Source organism: Choloepus didactylus, chromosome 25 (assembly GCF_015220235.1).
Source record: "Choloepus didactylus isolate mChoDid1 chromosome 25, mChoDid1.pri, whole genome shotgun sequence".
Classification (NCBI taxonomy): domain Eukaryota; kingdom Metazoa; phylum Chordata; class Mammalia; order Pilosa; family Megalonychidae; genus Choloepus; species Choloepus didactylus.
This window is the reverse complement of record NC_051331.1, coordinates 6359928-6375960: the sequence shown is the minus strand read 5'-3', so window position 1 is coordinate 6375960 and position 16033 is coordinate 6359928. Positions and strand designations below refer to the sequence as shown.

The window sequence follows — 16033 nt, the reverse complement described above, 5'->3', positions numbered from 1 at the left end:
AACTCCAGAGGTCCCAGGCTGGAAGGATTACACCCCAGATCCTTGGAAACACCTCAGAACGTGTTATCATAACTTAGCGGTGCCAGCAGAGCCGGCACAGAACATACCCAGGTCCCTCGGCTCCAAAACCCAGGAGTCCCGTGCCCACGTGGGGGGCGCGGTGGAGGGGTGTGTGGAGAGCACAGAGCTCCCGGGGCCCAGCTGGGGGCCAAAAGGGGAGGGGACCCCCACCCCTACCCAGTCTCCCTAGGAGCTGGGAATCCAAAGGGGGGCTTCCAGCCTCTAGATCAAGGCCAGGGGTCCCCTTCCTCTCCTCTTTCCCTGAGAAAGCAGCAGCTGGAGCTCCCCAGAAGGAGCTCTCCCCGGAGGGAGAAGGGCTGAATGGGGGCTCCCAGGCATGGGAGGCCCAGTCCACGTCCTCACTGGCAGGCCCGGAAAGTGCTGAACTCGGGGGGCTCAGGGGACGACGAGGTGGAGGTGGGCCTTTTCCGGGGCTCGGAGTCCCCGGAGCCCGCAGCCGAGCCGGGGCGAGCCTCCAAGGTGGCTGTGTCTTCTTCTAGAGCCCTTTTTTTTTATCCGAGGAAGAAAAAAAAAGGGAGAGAACGGGGTGATTTCAGGTTTCAGGATCTAGAATGTTCCTCATGATCTGAACCCAAGACCTCCCACCCACCACGTCAGGGCTCACCGCCCCTCTCCTGCCCCCTCCCCCAGCTTCCAGACTCTTCTTATCTTGCTTGTTCTTCTGCCCTGAGCACAGGGCCTGACAGCCTGAGTTCAAATCCCAGCTCCACCACTTCCTGGGGGTGTGACCTGGGCCCAGTGACTTAACCCCTCTCTGTGCCTCAGTTTCCCCTTCTACAAAATGGGAAGGATGCTAGTACCCACCTCCCAGGGTTGCTACGAGTTAGATAAAGCGCCTTGTGCATTGTTAAGTGCTGGTTGTTTGTTTGTTCCCTTCCCATTCTGGACTCTCTCAAAACCTTCCGCAAAAGTATATCCCCTTTTGAATAAAGTCTCTCTTTGGTGGAAAAAAAAAAAAATATATTACCCCCTTTATGTTTTCAAGGAGCACGATGTTCAGAAAATAGATTTACTATATCTACTGTATACTGAAATACAGGTGACTGTATTTCATATTCAAAAAAATTTTTTAAGATATAATTTTTTCCCAAAATCACCAAGGAAAAAATTCACTAGGCTGGAGCCTGGAGCAGAATGGGCTTGTTGTGGAAAGTTCTAGAACATGCCCTGCCCGTGGGCAGCTCGGGATTTGTTCTGGGAGCCGAGGCCTCCGAGGGCTGGACAGGCCCCAGCCAAGGCCACGTCCTGTCCACCTGTGGATCGGTGGCTGAGTCTCAGTCTCCAGAATGATCCCTCCGGGGAACTGCAGATCCACAACTCACCCCTGGGATCTTGGCTCCCTCAAGCCTCCGCCCTCCCTTGGCCCCCCTCTTCCAATCCCACAGTCCTGCTTCTGCTCTGACCTGCAGCCATCTGCTGCTTCTACCTCCTCTGCGACCAGAGGGCGCCTGGGAGCACCCAAGTTAGGGCACGACCCTCCTCTGCCCAGAACCCTCTATGGCTCTCACCTCCCTCGGAGCAAACACCCATGTCCTCCCCAACTCCTCACTCTACCCCAGTTTGCTGGGCCGAGCCAAGAACATGTCCTTGGCCTGAATCAAGTGCCACCACCCCCTTCCCCTGCTACCTCCTCCTTGCCTCCATCTCAGAGAGGTGCCTTGCCTGATCTCCCATCTAAAATCACTTCTTAGCCACTCCCTAACTTGTCACACTCCATTCCACATGGCACTGTCTGTCTCTCCCTGTGGCCTCGAAGCTCGGAGGGATAAGCGAGGGCCTTGTCCTATCCTTGCTGACGTCTGATGCCTGAGAAAGACGGATCAGACATGCCCCTGCCTGGTGCTGCTTGGCTCCATCTCTCCTCCCCCACCCCTGGTGCCCGAGCGGGCCGACTTGGCCATCTCGAAACATCTGCTTGTCCAAATGGGACTCTGGAGGCCACCGCTCATGGGCCACCTGCCCCCCAGATCCGTAACCCCACTCTGGGTGGGGAGGAGATGGCTGAACACATCCTCGATGCGTGGTGTTCAAGGGTCAACCGATTTAGTTAAAAAGAATTAAATTAAAAATAAAACAAGATACAAATGCCAAGGCCATCCCAAGCTGCAGCTACACAGTCCTGGTTCGAATACCAGCCCTGACGCTGTGAGACCTGGGGAAGCAACACCCCTGGCAGAGCCGGAATTGTGCAAGACCCACTCCTGTGAGCGGAAAACACAAACTGGGACGGTCGGCAGAGACTGAGACCAAACAAACCAAGCACTCACCGTGGAGATGGCAAACAGGGAGTTATCGAAGGACATGTCTGCAACAGAAAGAGAGAAAAACCAGGACCAGGGGCCAGTTGAAATGTCCCTGCTCACCGCCCTCCCCGCATAAGCCCATGAGCCGAGTCAACGTGAGGAAGGATCAGGGGCATCTCCCAGCATGCTCCCGTGCTCCCTTCCAAACCACTGTATAGATGAACTCTTCATGGCTAAAAAGAGACCCGTGTCCCTGTCCTGCTCAAAGCCCTCCTTCTGGGGCCTCTTGCTGCCTTCCAGGAAACGGATGACTCATCTTAACTCATGCCATCCTCACGTACCACCTTCTGGAACACCTCCCAGCTCCTCCACTTCTCTGGCTCTCTCCCAATTGTCCAATCACCCACTTCCCTGCTTCTCTCTCTCCCACATCACTTCACCTGGGGATCTAGTCCCAGGCAGGGCCCATCCCCCTGGAGTGCGGGCTGGTGGGCAGAGACCTTGTCTGTCTTGGTCATCGCGGGGACCCCACATCTTAGCACATAGTGAGTGTTCAATAAATGTGCCAGGCAGTGAAAGAAGTACAGAAAATCAAGTTCCTCCTGCTCATCACAGACTGCCTCCCTGCCACCCCCTGGAAGGAGGCGGCACAACGACACGTTTTGGAAGCCCAGCGGGGCTTCATTTAAGGACTGTTTACAGAGTAGCGTTTGTCAGGTGCCATGCACCAAGAAAGCACTGGAACACAGCTGTGAATGAGCAGACGCAGCCCTTCTCCCGTAGAGGCAAATATTAAACACGCGGCTTGCAATGATAATGTTTCAGCTGAGGGATCAGAAGGAGAATTACGGGGTGCTTGGAGCATGTCACTAGGGAGCCCAGACCCTGTCTGGGTAATCAGGGAAGGCTTCCCGGAGGAGGTGACCTTTGGGCTGAGACCAGAGGGGGAAGAGTGTTGCAGATGGAGGGCAGAGTGAGTGAAAAGGCCCGAGGCCAGCACAAAGCAGACAAGGTGAGGGGTGAATCCTGGGATGTGACCTGCCACAGAAAAAGCTTGTCACCTGCCCCAGCGGGAGATAGAAGTGGGGAGGCACAGACCTGTGGTGGCGAAGTTAACCTGGGCCCAGCAGGATTCTCGATCTCTGCAAAGGGATTTGGGAGAAAGTGATGACTCGCCTTGGGTAGGAAGCTTGAACTTGACCTAATACCTTACTTTCACTGCGCCCCCACCCAGCGCATCCTCTCCCCCTCCTCCAGGTGCACTGAGCAAGGAAAGCAATAATGATTTGCAGAGCGGTGATGCCCTGTGAAACCCTTCCCACATCCTGCATTCTCCCAGCTACTCGGTCGGGTCGACCAGAAGACTAAAAGTTGGCCGCTTAGTTGCTGAACCCTACAATGGGGTGAAGCTGGGATTTGAACCCCAAGAAGCGACTAGGTCTTGGGGCACCAGGCAGCAAGGTATCTACCCCCTCCCTCAAGGGAACCAGGGCCCCCACCTAGGGGGTGAAAGTTGGGGGCTGCACAACCTCAGGGATCACCCCACAACCTCATTGTAGATTTCTAGAGTGATTTCTCATGCATAAAAAGGATCGTTCCAGAAGGGTAATGCGAGATCCTGTTGCAAAGTCACCCGGCACAGTGCCTGGGTGCAGGAGGCAACTAAGGTTCCCCTCCCACTGGGGGATGCTGTTTGGGGTGGGGAATCCCACCCAACCGGGGATGTGTGCTCTGCCCCGAGAAGCAGGCCCAGCTCCTTAGCAAAAGATTCTTTAGCCCCCCTCAGGGAGCCTTAGCCCCCCAAACCACCCTCTGAGGGTCCCCAGGGACTGTCTCACCTTTTCTTCTGCAGGTTTTTGGCTTTCACTGGAGATGGAAATAAATAAACGTGCGTTAGCTTTGGGGCCTGGTTGGATATGCAAGTTACTAAGGTCAAGGAGGCAGAAGCCCCCCAGAAGGCTGCTCCGGGGAAACTCAGCAGTTCCCGATTCAGCCCCGAGTGTGTACCCAGCGCTCCCACAACTCATACATCCGCCATCCACCTGTCCCTCTGCCCCGCCAAATTTGCCACTCAACAGGAGAGCCCCTGCAAATATTTTTTCCACCTGTGACAGAAGGCACATGGGCTAAACACTGCAAACAACATGCAGGTGTGCCAAGGTTTTTGCTGTTGTTTGAAATATCAATCTCTCCTGCCACCACCGTCATCTTACTTCCAGAGGATTCTTTGCTGCTAAGTTTTGGAGGGAGGCCTCCCCCAAGGTGGGTGTGGGTGTGAACACATGTGCACCGGCCGACGGTCGCAAACTGGCAGCCCCCGGGCCGTGTTACCTTTCCTGATTACCATGGTAACGGTCCCCAGCAGCATCAAGAGGAGGAAGGCTCCTGCCAGGCTCAGAGAAAGAGCCAAGATCCAAGTGGCGACTAGAGGGAAATGAGAAAAGAGAGAGGGGGCAGGTCACGGAGCTGTGGAGAAGAGGGCAGGGGGGAGGGCTGTGTTCCCCCAGGGAGACCCTCCCTCATATTCCCCTGGGCACCCTGGTCAATTAGCATAGTCCCTCCCCCAGGCCATTGTGATTGGTTCAAGGACAAGCGTGTGGCCCGAGCTGCGCTGATGAGAGCTAATTCTGGGACTGTGACTGGACCACATGGAAAAGATGTTCACTCTTCTGGCTAGCATTGCAAAGATGGTAGGACCCATCTCTGGAGCTGCTGGGGTCGGGGGGGAGTGGGTGGGAGGCTGCCTGAGAATAAAACCCTTGCAGAACAGAGTGGAGTTGACACGTGCCATCTTTGAACACCTGGATCGAGCCATGCCTGAAGCTCACTCCTGGATTCTTGAGTTCTGTTAACCAACATATTTATTCCCTTTGGTTGCTTAAGTGAGTTTGAGTCAGGCTGTCAGTTACCTGCACCCTAGGGTCCTGGTGGTTCCTGAGACCTACTTAGAAGTCAGCACCAGAGGCTGGGAAGCCCCTGCCCCAGAATTTCCTTCCTGGCAAAGGACTCAGCTGCCCCTTCCTGGAGAGAGGGGGCATCTCTCAGGGATCCAGGAGATGACCTCGCCCCAGGAACCGATCCAGAAGGGCGAAGGAGAGATGTCCACGTGGCATTCTCACACTGTTAGCCCTTGTTCATTCATTCATCTGGAGCAGGAGGGCTGTCATCACCTGCCCACTCTGAGACCACAGGGCCAAGGTGAGAGAAGAGGCCTTTGACAGTGGCACTCAAGACAAGGGAGGGTACAGAGACTGTTTTGTCATCTCCGCGGGCAGGCGTCTGCTGGCCGCGGGAAAGTGCTGCTGGAAGGTGACGGAGGGCCCCCTGGAGCCCGGACCCCTGGGGGAGCATCACCCTGCCCTGCTGCTCCTTCACCCAGAACCCACGCCCAGCCCCGGGTCCTGAAGGGCTCCCATCCCACCAGGCCCCGTGCAGTCTGTCCCCATCATCCCCCTGCCCTCATCTGTCGCTATTTGCACTCTCGCGCCGCTCCAGCCATGTGGGCTCCTCTGTGTTCCCAAACCCAGCAGGCTCAGCCCTGCCCCAGGACCTTTACACAGCCTTTCCTTGGGCCCCTCCTCACCGAGGCTGCCTGTCCTGCCTGCCCTACTGCCTTCTCTACAAGGACACCCTTCGCCAGGACTTATTTCAGCCCCTGAATTTTGCCTATCCCCCACCAGCATACGGCTGAGGTTTATCTCCCCCCGGAATGTCAGCTGCAGGAGGGCAGGGCCACAGTCAAGTCCCTTCTCTGCGTGTGTCTCAGATTCCTTAACTGCCAAGTGGGGAGAACCGCCATCCCCGCCTCATGGGGTGGCTGCGAGAAAGAAAAAAGGCAAGGCGGGAAGGGCCCCGAGCAGAGGGAACAGAGCGTGCAAAGGCTCAGTGGCATGAACATGGAGTGGCGGGCAGCCAGGGCTCCGGGGAAGGCCAAACCTGGGAAGGTGACGTGCATGGGCTGGCTGAGGTCCGACAGCTGGGGCTGGCTGTGCTCCCCCATCACGCCGTATTGGCAGTGGAATGCACCCCCTGGGGCCTTGCCACCGTGGCCGCCGCTGCCGCTCACGTTGAAGGTGACCCCGCGCTGGTCCGCGGGGGCCTGCAGGGACTGGAGCACTTGGCCTCCATGGTACAGTGTGAAGTTCGCCCCTGGGAAGCCGTCGGGGGCCATGCATGCGATGTGGATGGGGTCCCCTTGGCTGCTGGGGTACGGGGGCACCAGCAGGATGGATGGCGCTGGGATGGCCAGGCAGCCTGCCAGAGGCAGAAGAAGGGAAGGCTGTGTGGGTGGGTGGTTGGATCGGGGGCCTGACCGGGCTGTGTGGCCTTGGGCAAGTAGCTCAACCTCTCTGGGCCCTGGTTTGTACGTGCATTGGGTGGACAGTGATTTCTTCCCCTGCCTGCGAGGCCCGAGGAAGCCATTCTATAAGAATAGCAATGGTTATTGTATAGTTAACGAAGAAACTTTTGTGACTTCAAACAGCAAGTTCTTAACTCAGCACTGACTATACCCAAGGCCCTGTTATAGGAACTGGGGACACAGCAGCCCACAGACACACAGATGTGCCCTCCTCGTGGAGCTGACGTTCTCATCGAGGGGACAAGGAGTGCTGGGCAGCAAATCAGACAGGGTGATGGGGAGGCTGCATGAGCCTGGCCAGCCCTGGCGGGCTTCCCTGAAAAGGCAGCTTTTGAGCCGGGTTCTGAGCGGTTTGGGAGGAGCTGTATGAGGTGCTGGAGGCACAGCACACTTCCAGGCAGAGGAAACCAAAAGTGGCGGCCACAAGCCCAGAGTATGAACAGGGTATGGGGTATTAGGGGCAGGGATGAGGCCAAAGTCGGGGGAGAGAGAGGAGGGTGCCGGGGATGGCAGGGACCAGCTCATCCACGGTGGTAAGGCCCATGGATTTTGGAATCTGGCTTCCTGCACAAAGAAAAGCTGTCCTGGGGAGCAATCACCCTCCCAGCATCAGGTGAATCTACACAAGCCCTTCCTTGTCCGCCCTCTGCCCTCCACCCGAAACATCTTCCTGCTCCCCCAGCCCTGGAGGTAGCAGAGCTGAGTCATGGGGTGTGGGTACAGTTGCCTCCAGCGGGGTGATACTTCTGATATTCTTGACTTGGGGTGCCAAGGAGCCTGATAAGGGATGGCCACACTCCTGGGGAGTTCTCCAAGGCTATTGGCCAAATGTGTTGTTTCAGCTTCCTCCAGCCCCCGGGGAGGGCAGCCCCACAGCGGCTTCTGCCTCCCCAGAGAGGCAACGTGGGTGGGTGGGGGCAGTGGGGGGAATGGGGTGCTAGGGATCATGGGGGTGGGGACGTCAGACTCACCGGCCGCAAACAGCAGGATGGCCCAGGTCATCTCTCTCGCGTGTGGCCGGGAAATCTGGCTGAGGCCAGGGTGGCTCACGGTTCACCACCAACTGCCCCTGTGAGGCCAGAGCAGGGAAAGGAGAACCAGGGCTGGCTGGAGCCAAGGGTTTCGTCACTGGTAGGAAGTTGCACACCCGTGGGCACTGGGTGGGGGGGGGACTCTCTCCCCTCCCCACCCACCCACCCCTTTCACATCCAACCCCAGCCCCCTTGTTCTGCAACTTGGTGGCTGCGTTCCTGCAGACCGAAGGTGCAAATGGACAAGAGAGTTGGATGTTGGTTTGGGTTTGTGTCAGGTTCTTCTTCCCCACTGAGGGAGAAGACCTGGATATGAGGAAGGGCCCGTGGCAGCAGGCTGTTTGAGAAACCCGGGCCCCAGAAGCAAACCGCAGCCAGAATGGAAACAAATGGGGTGAGGGTGGTAGGGCACAGTGATTAGGGCTTGGCCTCCATGAATCGGGGCGAGGCACTTTCTTCCTTGGAAGTTTCAGCTAGCAGCTCTGTAGAATGAAGCCAGGAGTAGGACATCCAAAGAACACACAGTAGGAGATGCAACGCCTAGTAGGTTGTGAGCGCTCCTGACGTGAAGACCCAGGGAAGAAAAGTCACAGGAGCATCAGCAGCCAGGAGAAGGGGACCGCTGGCTCCAAAAACTGAGAAAATTAAAGACGCTTTGCAGGAGAAGTTGCCTCCCGCTTATAGGCCAGAAACTTCCAAGGGTGGCCCTACCAGTGGGTTTGCTTTGGCCTCCCTAAATGACTCTGTTCAAGCCAAGCAGGTCTACTCGGAGGTCTACACCTGGGACGGACTTAGGAGTGTGGCCACCAAACGCCAAAAAGGGCCATTGGAGTGGACTTTTTAATTTGGACACGCAAAGCTCACTATGACCCCAGGGCCTTTGCATGTGCCGTTTCCCCTCCCTGGGACGCGGTTCAACCAACCTGGTCAAATCCCACTCATTTCTCAGATTGCGGCTTAAACATCACTTCTGGGAAACCTTTCCCAACTCCTCCATTGCACAATCCTCTCGTCATGTCTTGTAATTTTCCTTGACTGCAATTAGCATGCTTGCATTTACGAGGAATGTGTCCATTTCATCTGAGTTGTTAAATTTATTGGTATGAAGTTGTTCGTATTCGCCTTTTATCCTTTCAACAGCTATAGGATCTGTTGCATCCGTCGTGATGTCCCCTCGTTCATCCCTGATAACGGTAATTTTTGTTTTCTTTCCTTGAGTAGTCTTGCTTGGAGTTAGTCAGTTTTATTCATCTTTACAAGGTATCAAGTTTTGCCTTTCTTGTTTTTCTCTGCTTTCTGTTTTCTATTTCAGTGATTCCTGCTCTTTATCCTTTTCTTCCTTGTAATTCCTTTGTGTTTAATTTGATCTTCTTTTTCTAGCTTCCTTAGATAAGAGCTTAGATCATTAATTTTAAACCTTTTTTCTCTTTTAAAATAAATATTTTTTAAAGCTATGCATTTCCCTCTAATCACTTCTTTAACTTCATCCCACACATTTTGATATACTGTTTCATTCTCAATGTTGGAAATATCTTACTTCCCTTGTGATTTGTTTCTATGAACTACAAGTTATTTGGGAGTATGTTGTTTACTTTCTGAATGTTTGGGCTTTGTTGATAGCTTACTGTTAATGATATCTAATTTAATTTCTTTGTGGTCAGAGACTACATTTGTTTGAAATTTAGTGCTCCTTTTGTTTTTTTTATAGCCCAGCATATTTTTTTATGCAATTTTGAGATATATTCACACATCAGATAATCAGCCCAGCATATCTTGTTGGACATTCTATGTGCAGTTATCGCAGAATAATCTCTCGACTGAGGGATTTGATAATGAGGATGCTGACTTCTTTTCTCCTTGCTGCTCTCATGTGCCACCTGATGTTTTCTGTTCTGACAGTGAAGAACCAGTTATTCTTGCTGATATAGAAGCATGTTCAACAGAACTTTTACCTAAAAACACTCAAGTATAATTTCCAAATGACAAAAAGTGGAAAGGCCTTACTACAATAACTGAGACAGATGACTCATATCCTTCAAGTCCCATATTAGAAGATTATACTGAAGGAGACAGCTAAACAGTTAAAAGAACTGTGAATATTTTTTAAGAAAGCAGAAAGGCCCTCTCCACCTTCTTAGATATAGATTAACACGTAATCATCTGGTCCTCTGTGAAAACAGGATGGGCTGCAGCTATTACTTTAACCCTAAAGAAGTTGTAAATAATATAGCAAGGTTGAATACAGTCCTAATTAAATGTATGTTTATCAATATGATGTTGTGACTAAACTAATCATAGAATAAAATGAGAAAACTGTATTAACAAGTTAGAGACAAGTAATAGTAATCTCTTTTCTGATTTTTAGACTTTATGCAAGTAAAATTATGTTACATTGCTCTTATAGAAATCATAGCTTAACTAGTAACAATATTATCAGTAGAGTTTTACAGGCAATCGAGGCTAAGTCTCTGATAATGTGGATATCTTCTTTTGATCTTTAACCAATCATGGATCAAGACACTTGGCTTCATAAGTCACTTGTGTTCATGATGTATCATTTAATGTAAAAATAGAATATGATTTGATTGAATGTAAATCAAAAGTGCTATAAATTCTCTGTAACTCAGACAGGGGGAGCTTTCTGATCTCATATCCAGCTGCGTCTGGAGGAGCATGGGCTCCCAGGCTTGGTAATGTATCAATTTATTTTACATTGTAAACTTGTTCCTTTTAACTTAAGTGCTCCTTTTAGTAAAAATATGTTAAGTTGAATTCTTGTCTTGAGTGCTCTTTACGTTTAAACTGTTGCCTGTCCCTAGACTCTTCATTGAGTTGCGGTTGCTTGATGAAGCCCAAACCCACTGCGTCACGACCTGATGAGGCTCAGGGCTTTTCTAACAGAGAGCACAGGTTTGAGGTGTAAAGAGACAAACCCAAGACACATAGAAACAAAGTACACTCTAGAGTTGTTTGGTAAAATCCTGTAAATAGCCATTGGATTAGGTCAAGGCAGTTCACCGACCTTACTTGACTTTATTGAATTTGTCCTTCATGATTTCTTAAAATAACCCTGTTCCTCTGGGAGTGCAGGGAAGGGGTCTGTGTTACCTCCTGCTGTACTCCCAGGGCCCACCACAACGCAGTGCCTGGCTCACAGTGAACCCTAAATATTTCCTGATTGTCCTGGATTGACCTGGAAGCCATGAAAACATTTATTCTATTTCTGTGGCTTGATTCTGGGTGTGTGGGAGACTTGGCCTATTTATCTCACAACTGTTTGCTGAGGGTCACTGTTCCAGTTTGCTAATGCTGCCGTTATGCAAAACACCAGAGACGGATTGGCTTTTATAAAGGGGGTTTATTTGCTTACCAAGTTACAGTCTTAAGGCCATAAAGCGTCCAAGTAAGGCATCAACAATCGGGTACCTTCTCTAGAGAAAGGCCATTGGCATCCGGAAAACCTCTGTTAGCTGGGAAGGCACGTGGCTGGTGTCTGCTGATCCCAGATTGTTTTCCAGCTCCTCTCTCAGTTCCTGTGCATTCTTCAATATGTTGTCCTCTCTTAGCTTCTCCGGAGCAAAAGTCTGCTTTCAACGACCGTCTTCAAAATGTCTCTAAATTGCAACTCTGAGGTCCTTCTGTTTGTGAACTAATCAAGGCCCACACTGAATGGGCGGGCCACACCTCCATGGGAATTATCCAATCAGAGTCATCACCCACAGTTGGATGGGGCACATCTCCATGGAAACAACCTAATCCAAAGGTTCCAACCTAATCAACACTAATACGTTGGCCCCCACAAGATTGCATTAAAGAATATGGCTTTTGGCAGGAAATAATATATTCAAACTGGCACAGTCACTGATGGCCCAGATATAAGGACTTCACCCTGGGATCATTTAATAGGGTGCGGGAATCCGTAACCTGCATTTCTGAGATCACTGGCCCCTCTGTTCAGAAAAATATCCCTCTGTACCACATCAGGTGCAAGTTTCACAGATGGTACCCTCAGGGGGCTCAGCGGAGGGGTCACGGGCAGGGTCGAGGGATATAAGCAAGGGGGTCAGGAAGCTGTTAACCTCAAGTTGCCGGGGAGCAGGTGTAACCGAGAAGTTAGGATTCAAGGACTGATGATGATTACTGAATCATTATAAAGATATTCCTTTTTACCTTCTGGTATAGTAGAGTAGACAGATGTAAACACCTGACCTCAACTGTAATCCAGCTGCCTTGATCTCTGATAATGACTGTCTAGCCTTTATTTTGTGCCCTTGTGATTATAAAAACCTTGCAACTAACCTTCCCTTGTACCCATTTATCCAGTTTTTCGACTTCAAAATCTTATGGTCACTGAAGACAACCCCTAATGTTTATTAATGAAGGATCTTGGGTTAGCCCAGAACTAACTCACCCCAAGTCCAAAGTTATCTTGTTAACCAAAGCTGGATCTAACCAAAATGGGCCTGCCTGACACGCAGTCTTAGACGTTAAGCTCCAATCACCTATACCTCATTATAATACTAAAAATCACGCCCATCATCATATTAAGGCCGCCATTTTCTTACATATGTTCTGTGACTAAGCGTGTAATCAACCTGCTCATGTTCACTAATTCGATCACTTCTAATTACATCATCTGGGGCCATCATACTCATTATCCTAAAACCTGCCTATCATTTGATGCCTTAAAACTATCAGAATTACTGCAGTTCGCAGAGACAGATTCTGGACCCATGGGCCATCTGCTCTCCTGCTTTGCGCCTGGCAATAAAACTCTTCCTCTCTTGGAAACCCCGGTGGCTCAAGAAGTGGTCATTTGAGTGCATTGTGCAAAAGAATCCACCGCCTTGGTCCAGTAACACAAGCAGCTCTGGAACTCAGAGAGAACTGTAGTTGCAAGGTTTGTTAGAGAGTGAAGCCACTGTTTCTGCAGTGCGGGAATCAGGGAATAGTTTCCAGAACCTCCTTCTCATCCAGCCCTCAAATTTTCTTCCGGGGCCATGTTAGGCCAAATGCACAGAGCAATGCAGAAAAGGGGAGTGAACAGCTTTGGAGGGGCAAACAGACTGCCCAGCACACCCTCTCAGAGGCTTTTGGTTACGACTTTGAGAGGCTCACCGGCCTCCGGCAGTTGCTCTATGACCTCCCATGGCCGCAAGACCCCATACCCAAGATTCTAGGCCAACGCTGAAAAGGGAAGAGGGACCTGCATGATGCGGTACTGGCTAACTGCTCCCCTCTCAGGCCACTCCCCTCACCCCCGGTCCGCACCCTGGCTTCCTTTCTGCTTCTGGAACCCTCTAACTGCCTCCTGACCTCAGGGCACGGTTCTCTAGGTTTTCCTACTTTAAGTCTCAGCTTAAATGGTGCATTCACAGGGAAGTCTTCCCTGATGCCACTCGGGCCGAAGTAGCTACCCATCACCCTCTCCCACCTCACATTTACGTCTCACCACCCATCGCTCCCCGTTGCTGAACTTGCTTGTGTATCGACTGGCTCCTTCCCTGGGATGTCAGCTCCAGGACGGACGCTTAGTAAATATTAGTTGGAACACTGGGGAGGGGGAGAACTTTTTTGTTTTTGTTTAATGGAGGGACAGTGGGGTGCTCCCAGGGCCTGTTCCTTTTACAGAAACTTTGCCAGAACTCTCGGAAACAGTCAAAGGTTCACACAAAGCAAGCGAATGCTGAATCAAGAAAAAGGTCACTTAAAAATGACAGGAAACAACGTGGTAGGAAGGCTCTGTGATCTTTTTCCTTGCCCTTGCCCCACCCTTCCCTGGCTCAGCGATGGTCCTGAAGATGGCAACCAGTGCTCCCAGTGTGTGCTCCTGATCCCTGGTTCTGGAGGTAGCAGAGGGGACCTTATTCTCAAAGAATCAGGTTTGTCTTGTCTAACCTGTCTGGGGCCGAGGCAAAGAGAGCCTCTCTGTTTTATCTAGCTCAGAACACAGAGTGGAAAAGTGGCTGGCATGCCTGGAAAACATTATAAAGCAAAGAATCAACCAGCAGCTGCCTGGAACAAAAAATTACAATTGAGGAAAACAATAGAATCAACAGAAGACATGCAGAAAGCATGGGAGGAAAAGTTCAGTTGAGATTCTTTGGGTGATTAAGGGAGGGCATTCAAAAGTGACCTTGTATAGAAAGTGATGCTCACACCCAGGACAAAATACATGCTCAGAAAACACCTGAGAAGCCCTTAAGTTTTCCCCTCTGGCTGAGTTCTAGGCTCAGCACAGTAGGAAGCGAAGGCTAAGGCAGAGTTGTAAAGGGCCTGGCTAAGTGTTGAAGAAGGGGCTCTGCACAGAAGCAATCTGCAAAGACTAGGAATGTTTTTTTTTCTACTTTTTCCCTCCCAAATATATAAACAATTCTTAAAACTCAAAGACAGAGACAAACAGCCCAATTAAAAACATCAGCAATGGACTTGAAGAGACATTTCTCCAAAGAAGATACACAAATGGTCAACAAGCACATGAAAAGGTACTCAAAATCATTAGTCATTAGGGAAATTCAAATCAAAACCATAATGAGATACCCACTAGGTACACACCCACTAGGATGGTGATAATAATAATTTCTAAAAGAAATGGAAAATAACAAGTCTTGGCAAAGATTTGTAGAAATTGGAACCCTTGTACGTTGATGTTGGGAATGCAAAATGGTGCAGCTACTATGGAAAACAGCTTGGCGGTTCCTCAAAAATTACAATAGGACCCCACAATTCCACTCTTAGGTATATACCTAAAGTAACTGAAAGCAGTTATTCAAATACTTGTATGTGTATGTTTACAGCACTGCTTGCTATTTACAGTAGCCAAAAGGTACAAACAACTTAATTGTTCATCAACAGCGGAATGGTTAAACAAATTGTAGTATACACACATAGTGGATTATTATTCAATTGCAAAAATGAATGAAGTACTGATAGTGGCTACAACAGGTATAAACCTCAAAATCATTGTGCTAAGTGAAAGAAGGCCCAAAAAGTCACATATTTGTCTGATTACATTTATATGAAGTATCCAGAATAAGTAAGTTTGTAAGGACAGAAGGAAGATTGGTGTTTGCCAGGGGCTGAAGTGAGGGGGGAGTGGGGAATCACTACTAACGGATGTGAGGTCTCCTTTGGGGCTGATGAAAATGTTTTGGAACCAGATAGAGGCAGCAGGTGCACAATGTTGTGAATATTCTAAATGCCACCAAATTGTTTACTTTAAAATAATTTCATGTGAATGTCACCTCAATTAAGAAATTTTAAAAAAAAGATCAACCCAGTCTCCACAAATACTTCAAAATATCCAAGCAGTGGGTCAGAATGATGGGAAAACTTGGAATGAAAAAGAAACATCAACGGCGACAGTCTGTAGGCTTTAACGGTACAGCGTGGCATGGTTTCCCCAAGTTCTCAAGACCATCAGGTATCTTGCAAGAGCATTACCACCTGCCAACCTCTCCCAGACCTATCTTAAAAATCTCACCTAAATATTTTATGTTTAGATGGAACCGCTATACAGAGCTCATTGCTCCAATGACTTCTTTCCCTTCCTGTCTGCTCCCGAGCCTACCTCCAAATGCTGGCCACACTAAGGGCAGGGAGGCTCCGAAAGGTTCAGTGACAGGCTGCCCCTTGGCAGGCGACACACCAGGAACCAAAGAACAGCAGCCATTCGCTGTAGACCTACTACGTGCAAGCACTCGACAGGTATTACCTCGCTTAATTTCCCTACAGCGGGATGGGGTAGATGCAGGAGGACACTAAGGATCAGCAGGGAGAGGGCCTCAAGGAAATGAACCAGGTTGGAAGCCAGGCAACCTGGCTCTGGGGCCCACACTCGCTCTCTTCCCTGCTGTGTCTAAGCACCTGGGCTTTGGACTTTTCTCACCCCGGGCCGTGTGCATCACTCCTTTACCCTCCTGCCCCCGAGTCTGAGACCCCTGGGGTGCAGAATGATGCCACGCTCCTCTACTGACCCAGCCAGAGAAGCAAGGGATCAATTCTCACAGCCGTGATCCCTCACCCCCAACTTACAGACTAGGAAACTGATACAGTGATGGCTCTAGGGCGCAAAGGGAAGGAGGGGTCGGGCGTCGAACCCGAGGGCCACGCTCACAGGCCGAGACACAGAGCAGATGCATGTTAACAGCAAGACGTCGCCGCCCTGCCCCAGCTGAGCCCTTTTATACGCGAGGACTACGGGTCGCACGCGGGGCCAAGCCCAGCAGCTATTTCTGGCCGCCCCTCCCAGGATCCCTGCGCGCGGCGCACTCTGGGAAAACCGCAGGGCGGGGCTTCAGAAAGACCCGGCCGCCTCC

At 50.7% G+C, this 16033-nt stretch overlaps 1 protein-coding gene across 2 annotated transcripts; it reads right to left on the bottom strand.

Annotated features, from left to right (window-relative positions):
- Positions 1-39: 39 nt before the first annotated feature.
- Positions 40-15883, bottom strand: C25H19orf38 (chromosome 25 C19orf38 homolog). 2 transcript variants are annotated; one of them, XM_037818209.1, is made up of 8 exons: positions 15750-15883; positions 7656-7812; positions 6261-6578; positions 4656-4748; positions 4163-4190; positions 3423-3466; positions 2349-2386; positions 40-569 (listed from the first exon to the last, which is right to left on the bottom strand). In XM_037818209.1, exons 2-8 carry the CDS (start codon positions 7684-7686, stop codon positions 420-422), a joined length of 702 nt encoding a protein of 233 aa, XP_037674137.1. In that variant the 5' UTR covers positions 7687-7812; positions 15750-15883; the 3' UTR covers positions 40-419. The 2 variants fall into 2 exon arrangements, with proteins under 2 accessions (XP_037674137.1, XP_037674138.1); XM_037818210.1 differs by having other exon boundaries at positions 7656-7753; positions 15750-15879.
- Between the last annotated feature and the right edge of the window lie 150 nt (positions 15884-16033).